The 8,706-nt window shown below is 38.3% G+C and overlaps 1 protein-coding gene across 1 annotated transcript; it reads left to right on the top strand.

Moving 5' to 3' along the window:
- The first annotated feature begins 1,705 nt into the window (after window positions 1-1,705).
- On the top strand, window positions 1,706-8,706 carry LOC115592674 (uncharacterized). The gene is made up of 4 exons (XM_030435711.1): window positions 1,706-1,850; window positions 2,276-2,451; window positions 4,797-4,828; window positions 7,021-8,706. Exons 2-4 carry the CDS (start codon window positions 2,371-2,373, stop codon window positions 8,609-8,611), a joined length of 1,704 nt encoding a protein of 567 aa, XP_030291571.1. The 5' UTR covers window positions 1,706-1,850; window positions 2,276-2,370; the 3' UTR covers window positions 8,612-8,706.

Below are 8,706 nucleotides of genomic sequence, written 5' to 3'. Positions count from 1 at the left end.
AACCTGACACACACTGTACATGCAGACTCTGCATGTACAGCGATCCACCAATCACATTAGTTCTTAATCAGTGTGCCAAAGCAGACCAGCCCCTGCACATGGAGTAAGTCGCCGGTAACAACATTGAAAAATGAGCAACGAACAAGAGAAAATCGCGAAAAGGAAGAGCCTCGCTTTCAATAAAACACACGCGCGCATTCTATAACTGAGATCAGTGAAATGTGAAGACAATATCGACATCATTCAAAAATGAAAAAAGATAGTTGTTGCTTCAGTTTATTTATTTTTTAAATAGATGAGGTATAATATGTAAAAGTAGCACAATGTTGAGCTTTCAGAAATGAAAACACTAAGGGCTTAATATAATATTGATCATAATATTAATCATTGTTAACTTACACATTTACACGGTCAGCAGTTTCCTGCCAGCAGCCCTCCCTCGCTCTGTTGGCGGCGACAGTGTTACTTTTTGCCGTGATGTTTCTTTGAATTCTTCATAGTCCTGCATAATAAGAATCTGCTCATCTTGAGTAAAATATGTGGCCCGGAATCGATCCATTTTCGCAAGGAAGTAGAATAATATGACGTCAAACGCCCCCTTTTATGTGTACGCGCGCAGAGCAAAAAGCAGAGAACCGGACTTGACACATTAAGTTGATAACCACCGTCGCAGTACCGTTTAACTCTGATTGGGGACTCGGGGCTTTGTTGAGCTGCATCATGAGCACAAAGCCTGGCTATGTTGAGCCCCCTTCGCAGTACAGGCCTCTGGTCAGGAGGTTCAGTGAGGCAGCTGGTCTCACCTCTTCTGATGTTAATTAATAACAATCAAATGTTCAGACTTTTATTATTATCTGCAGAGTAATGGAAGACAAACATTTGCTACACTTTCAAAGTCCAATCAGTCCATCTTGTCTTCTTTTCCAGCTTTTGAGACAAAGTTTGCCAAATGAAACACATCAAAATAAAACAAGCGTTCCAGGTTCTGTTGACCTCAGTGACCTGCGGGAGAAAACCAGGTCTCAACAGATCTTTGACTTGTTCACAGATGTCATGTTCTAACCAACATACTGGTAATCTGCCATGCGCAGACATTCGCACACAAACGCACAAACTCTGAACTGAGTCTCTCTTTTTAAATGTTGTGTATGTTGGTTTGAGCTTTCCCCTCCTTTATGTTGACAGATGTAGAACATGGAAGCAGTGGCTGCTGACTAACGTCCTCTATGGGATTAATAGTGACATAAAGAGAGGTGTGTGCAGCAGAGTCATGTCAACATCACAGATATGACTCTGCTACACACACCTCCCTCAGAGCTGCACAGCAAAGTGGCAATTTCTAATTTACAGACACATTCAGGAAGTCTGTCTGAGAGCAGCTGTGTGGACACCAGGATGTTTGTTCCTCTAACGTTTATTCACTGAGGAGGTCACACAGATACTGGTGTGAAACATTCAACAAAACTGTTGAAGTCTGACTTTTAAAAGGACTTTCTAAATAAAAAGTGAATTTAGATTCTTCTGACTGCTTTTATTAAATGATGAAAAAGCAGTCGTGTGCAGTCACAGAAAATTGAGGATTTCCTACACTGAGATTCTTCATGAATCACTTTAGCAGGATTTACAGGTTGTAATATAATCACATGTTAAAGAAAAAGTGACGTTCATGTTCTCACACAGCACAGAGAAACTTAACTCACTGCAGTCTCTGCACAGGATGTTTCTGGTATCTGAGGCTGTTTCTGTTAAATCATGTGACCACAGATGATCGACCCTTCATGCTGCTATAAAGACGCTGTCTGCTCTCGCTGCTTCCTGATTATCAGACAGCTCTGTGAAGCCTACAGCAGGTAGGAACAATTCAATACGTACAAGTTAAACAAGTTGTGGTAGAAACAATTAAATACTTGAAAATGTGCAGGATTTAAGACGACTCTTAACACTTCAAATGAAACAGAGTCACTCGATATAACTTATATTAATATATGAACAAAAAAACACTGGTTGAAGAAAAGTTTTAAAAGTTAAGAAAAAGTCTATTGTGTGAATGTTTTTATGTGAAGAGGAGACAAATTTAGAATTTAGAATTTCTTTTGGATTTAAAGTTCTTCGACTCTCACATGTAGTCTTATAACAGAACCAGATAGTAAATAAGAAGCTCGCCAAGAGGAAACCTCCAAAACACGCCCTCATGTACACGACACATGAAGGGCTGAGAAAGACAGCAGACCACAGCAGATCAACAATAATCAAGAATAAATTGATGTCTCAGCAGAAACTCCCTGATGGACAACAGACTGTACAGCTTGTTCCACCGACTCTGCACAGAAAAGTAGAACAAACATTTAGTTTGAGGGAAACTTCCTGAAAATGGAATCAACAGAAAAAAGAAGGAACAGCATGGACAGTCCACCTTCATTCACTGATCCACCTCCTGAATCTACAACAGAGGTAAGAAACCAACTTTAGTCAAAACCAGTTCAGTTTTAATTATCTGAACTGAGCCACCTGATGATACATGTTGTGTGTTTGTTATACTGTTAAAATCCAGAGTAGATACATACATAAATAAATGGCTCAATAAATAAATAAATATGTCATTAAATACGAAATTAATATTAAAACAAAATGAAGGCATTAATTTACAAAATGTGACAAAAATCATATTTACAGTGGCTTGCAAAAGTATTCATCCCCATTGAACTTTTCCACATTTTGTCATGTTACAACCACAAATGTGTTTTATTGGGATTTTATGTGATAGACCAAAACAAAGTTGTGCATAATTGTGAAGTGGAAGGAAAATGATACATGGTTTTTTTTATTTTTTTTACAGATAAAAAACAAAGTGTGGTGTGCAAAAGTATTCACCCCACTTTACTCTGATATGCTAAAATAAAATCCAGTGCAAACAGTTGCCTTCAGAAGTCACCTAATTAGTAAATGGAGTCCAGCTGTGTGTAATCTAATCTCAGTATAAATACAGCTGATCTGAGAGGGCTTCAGAGGTTTGCTAGAGAACATACAGCAAACAGCATCATGAAGCCCAAAGAACACACCAGACAGGTCAGGGATAAAGTTGTGGAGAAGTTTAAAGCATGATTAGGATATGAAAAAATATCCCAAGCTTTGAACATCTCACAGAGCACTGTTCAATCCATCACCTAAAAATGGAAAGAATATGGCACAACTGCAAACCTACCAAGACATGGCTGTCCACCTAAACTGACAGGCTGGGCAGGGAGAGCATTGATCAGAGAAACAGCCAAGAGGCCCATGATAACTCTGGAGGAGCTGCAGAGATCACCAGCTCAGGTGGGAGAATCTGTCCACAGGACAACTATTAGTCATGCACTCCACAAATTGGGCCTTTATGGAAGAGTGGCAAGAAGAGAGCCGTTGTTGAAACAAAGCCATGCAGTTTGCCACAAGCCATGGGGGGGCACAATAAACAGGTGGAGGAAGGTGCTCTGGTCAGATGAGACCAAAATAGAAGTTTTTGGCCTAAATGCAAAACACTAAACATAAAAATAACACTGCACATCACCCTGAACACACCATCCCCACCGTGAAACATGGTGGTGGCAGCATCGTGCTGTGAGGATGCTTTTCCTCAGCAGGGACAGGGAAGCTGGTCAGAGTTGATGGGAAGATGGATGGAGCCAAATACAGGACACTCGTGGAAGAAAACCTGTTAGAGTCTGCAAAAGACCTGAGACTGGGGCGGAGTTTCACCTTCCAGCAGGACAACAAGCCTAAACATGCAGCCAGAGCTACAATGGAAGAAGATCAAATAATATTTATATGTTAGAACGACCCAGTCAAAGTCCAGACCTAAATCCACTTGAGAATCTCTGGCAAGACTTGATATTGCTGTTCACAGACACTCTCCATCCAATCAGACTAAACTTGAGCTATTTTGCCAGGACGATTGGGCAAATATTTCAGTCTCTATATGTGCAGCGCTGGTAGAGACTTACCCAGAAAGACTTGCAGCTGTCATTGCAGCAAAAGGTGGTTCTACAAAGTGTTGACTCAGGGGGGTGAATACTTTGGCACGCCACACTTTTCTGTTTTTTATTTGTAAAAAACATGTAAACCATGTATCATTTTCCTTCCACTTCACAATTGTGCATCACATTGTGTTGGTCTATCACATAAAATCCCAATAAAATACATTTGTGGTTAAAACGTGACAAAATGTGGAAAGGTTCAAGGGGGCTGAATACTTTTGCAAGGCGCTGTGTGTTTTAATTTTCTTCTGTATTTATTCACCTTTGTATGTTAATATACCTTCACATTGTATTTCTGCTTCATTATGTAAATGAGGGTGCTGCCAGTCACAGCCAATCACAGCACAGTATTCCAGGACTATGAGGACCAATAAAACAGCAGCATCAGCGACAGCCTCAGTGTCTCAGCTACTCTGATCTGGATCAGAACACCAAATGGTGAACTGACTGTAGAGAGCTGAAGTCACGCTTCAGTTTCCCTCATGGAGCTTATTTCAGAAAGACTTTGTGTGGTAGTGAATGAAGACGGACACATTATTTATTGATCCTGTTTGTTCATTTAAAAGAAGAAAGTGTCAGTTTGTCATAAATAAAGTAGAATATCATCTGTCATCAGCTCATTTACATGATGAAGCAGGTCGATGATTCAGTCTGCTGTCAGGAAAGTGCTTTTTAAAGACTGTTGGACATTTGATTGTAATTGTGTTGAATCATGTCATTGTGTTAGTTTCCTTCATTACAGATGAATTAAATGTAGTTCTGGTTCTGATTTTGTTTCTTCAGACACCAACACCAGACGTCACCATGGCAACAGGGTGAGTAACACAACCAACCTTTAGAAATTCAAACAGATATTCAAATAGTTTCTAATGTTGTGATTTGATTGAAGTGTTTAAAGATGTAAAGCCTGTTTATTGTTTCATACATTCTGTAAATCACTTTGAATTACATGTGTTTGACTTCAGAGTGGTTTTAATACCTTCTCAGAATCAGAAGAGGTCCATTACAACACCAGAACACTTTAATATACAGCTGGAGCATTTTGTTCTGTTCCAATCAGTAAATACAAGTTTTAATCTAATATATTTGATTCAGCTTTTTCACAGTTAACAGAAACCTCAAACATGTTTGACATGTACAAGGACGTGAGGCTAAAGTCTGAACATAAAATTAAATGTTTATTAATTTTTGGATTCATTTATAATCAATTAATAATTGGGATAAAACAGAGATGATGCCAATTTCCAATTCTGACCATACTTTATTGAACCATCTTAATTGGAAATGGTCAACTAAATGTATTAAGTATTTGGGTGTTTTTTCAGAGAAAACCGGAAGACACCTTTAATTTGAATTATCTTCCATTAGTGAATAAAATATCAGAGGAATTAAAGAGAATACGTCATCTTCCAATTTCTCTGATCGGTAGAGTTAATATAGTTAAAATGTCTGTGTTGTTTTTATATTTATTTCAAAATCTTCCGACTACTCCACCACAATCCTTTTTTTTTTTTTTTAAGTACAGAGTTTAGTGTCTTCCTTTATATGGAACAATAAAACCGCACATATTCTTATGTCAGTGTTACATTTGCCATGAGTCCGGTGGCCTGAAGCTTCCCAACTTTTATTATTACTTTCTGTCATCTCAGCTTACCCAGTTTAAACAATGGTTTCTATATATTTCATGTTCATGGAAAAGAATAGAATCCTTTGATATGTATCCATACAGTTTGGAACATTTACCATACATTGAGTTCAAAGTAGTGGATAAAATGACCAAGAATCCTGTTATTTTAAACAGCCTCAGCATTTGGTAATTGTCTCATAAACTGTTAAGCTATAAGATTTCTCTTTTCTCCTTTTTATCCAATTTGGAGGAACCCAAGTATCCAAGAATGTTGTCATCTGTTTGATAATGGGACATTTCTTTCATTGGCTCAGCTGCAACAGAGATATGGATTACCTCTTTCCCATTTATTTAGATTTTTTCAAATAAGTCATTCAGTCAATATTGAAAATGGTTCTCTTCAAGAACCCACACTATCAGAAATGTATGCTATATTAAACAATAAGAAGCAGGACAAGCAGAAAGTTATTTCTAAATTATATCAGGTCAATCATTATTGATTGTTCTGTAGTAAATACTGATAATGTAAGACAAAATTTGGAACAAGATCTTCATATGGAAATTCAGAAAGAGGATTACGTTTGTAGGCAAGTTCATAAGTGTTCTTACAATTTAAGGCATAAACTAGCTTTATTTAAGATGATACAGAGGATTTATTACACTCCAGAGAAACTACTAAAAATGAACAGTGAGATGTCATTTCTCTGCTGGTGTTGTAAGAAACAAAAGGGAAATTTTTTTTCACGTTTTGATCATGTGACTCACTCTGCTTCTTTTGGAATTCTGTTATCCAGTTGATATCTCAATGTTTAAATGTTTCCATTCCATTGTCACCTCGTTTATGTCTTTTTGGAACCGGTATGTCTGACAAGTGGAATAAACATCAAAGTAGGTATATGGATCTTGCTGTGTTGGCAGCCAGGAAATGTAGAACTTTAAAATGGAAAGAATCCGAACCCCTATTAATAGTGCACTGGTGGAATGAACGTTCAAGCTACCTCATACTGGACAATATATATTACAGGAGTAAAGGCAGATCCTCAGACTTTTTAAAAATCTGGCAGTCTCATTTGACTTTATGAGTGTTCTGGGTCAACATAAGGCATAGCAAAAATGTTATGATCTAAATGTAATAATTTGTGTTGTTTTATTGTGGTAGTTTTTTGTTTATTGTGAGTGGTTTACTTCCCACTTTTTTTTTTGTTGGTTTGTTTTATTTGTTTCTTATTTTTGTTGTCAGTGTCTGTTGTGTTTCGAGGATATATGTTTGGGTATTATTTTGGTTCTTTGATTGTTGTATATAAAATCTACAAAGGGATATTTAAAAGAGAAAAAAAAAGAAAAGAAATTAAATGTTTAAATGATCTCCTTCTTCTACAGGAAAACTAAAGGCTCAGTGAAATACGAGGACATCATCTTGAAGAGTCTTCTTGTCCGTTCAGGATCTCCTGCTGTCTACCAGCTGAGATCAAAGAAAGAGGAGATTGGATCTCTAAGAAGAATGACTCTTGGTGAAAAAGATCTGAACAAGTCAAACAGAACCATCTTACTTGTGGGAGAAACAGGAGCAGGAAAATCTACTCTGATCAACACTCTGGTCAACTACACCATGGGAGTGAAGTGGGAGGACGATGTCTGGTTTCAGATTGTAGAGGACGAGAAGAGAAACCAATCAGAGAGTCAGACATCAGATGTGATCGTGTACCAGATCTTTGAATTTGAAGGTAAAACTCTGCCCTACTCTCTGACCATCATCGACACTCCTGGATACGGAGATACTGGAGGGATTGAAAGAGATGCTAAAGTCAGTGAAAGATTATTAGACTGGTTCCGCTCAGATGATGGAGTTCATGAGGTTAATGCAGTGGGTCTGGTGCTGAAAGCAGCTGAGAATCGACTGGATGATCGACTGATGTACATCTTTGATTCAGTGGTGTCTCTGTTTGGGAAAGACATGGAGGAGAACATCGTCGCCCTCATTACTCATTCAAGTGGTCAGACACCTACATACACTCTGAAAGCTCTCGAGGATGCAAACATTAAATGTGCCAAATATGAAAAGAATCAGCCGGTTCACTTCCTGTTTGATAACATGCAGCAAGTAGAAAGGACAGAGGACCCAGAAGAATATCTTCAACATGCATTTACAAAAACAACTAAAGGACTGAAAAAGTTCACAGACTTTCTGGAAAAAACTGGACCACAACAGCTGAAGACAACTGTGGAGGTTCTGAAGTCACGAATCAGACTGACAGCCTGCATCCAAAACCTGAAAGAGAGGATTCAGTTAACTGAACTAAAACAGACAGAAATCCAACAGACCCAGGAAGCTCTGAAGGAACATGAAGAAGAGATGAAGAATGATGAGAAGTTCACTATAGAAGTTGATGAAGTCTACAAAGATAAACAAACTATCAGTGCTGGGAGGAGGTGGGTGTTCTTTTATGAAGGAGCTGTCTGCTGTACAGTCTGTGAGGAGAACTGTCACTATCCTGGATGCACAATGGTCCGTAGTCCAGAAAGCTGTGAGGTCATGAAAGATGGCCGCTGCACTTCATGTACCAGGAAGTGTCCTGTGTCAGATCATGTGAAAGAAGACTGGATCTATGTGACCAAGACAAGAAAAGTTAAAAAGACCCTACAAGATGTGAAGAAGAAGTATGAAAAGGAGAAATCAGAGTGTGAGAGGCTTTTGAAAAATCTCAAGAAGGAAATGAAAGAACTTGAGAAAGAGAGAGATCAGATGTTGGATGAGTCCTCCCAACATATTTTCAAACTGCAGCAGATCGCTCTGAAAGTTGATTCACTGTCCACTCTGGTCCACTTGGACTTCCTGATTGAGAAGATGAAGGACAAAGGAGACAAAGAGAAGATCCAGAAACTGGAAGAGATGAAGAGACGAGTGGAGGGAGATAAAAGATTTAAAGCAGCACTGCATTACTGCTATAATAAACTGAAATCACTTTGGTAAAGCAGCATTAATGAAGTGAGTGCAGAAGATGACAGAGAGCAGACAGTGTAGAAAACATCTTCACACAGTTGATATAAATGTTGAAACATGACAAA

This window comes from Sparus aurata, chromosome 12 (genome assembly GCF_900880675.1).
Source record: "Sparus aurata chromosome 12, fSpaAur1.1, whole genome shotgun sequence".
NCBI lineage: Eukaryota > Metazoa > Chordata > Actinopteri > Spariformes > Sparidae > Sparus > Sparus aurata.
The sequence above is the reverse complement of the archived record's forward strand: the minus strand, read 5'-3'. Positions and strand labels throughout refer to the sequence as shown.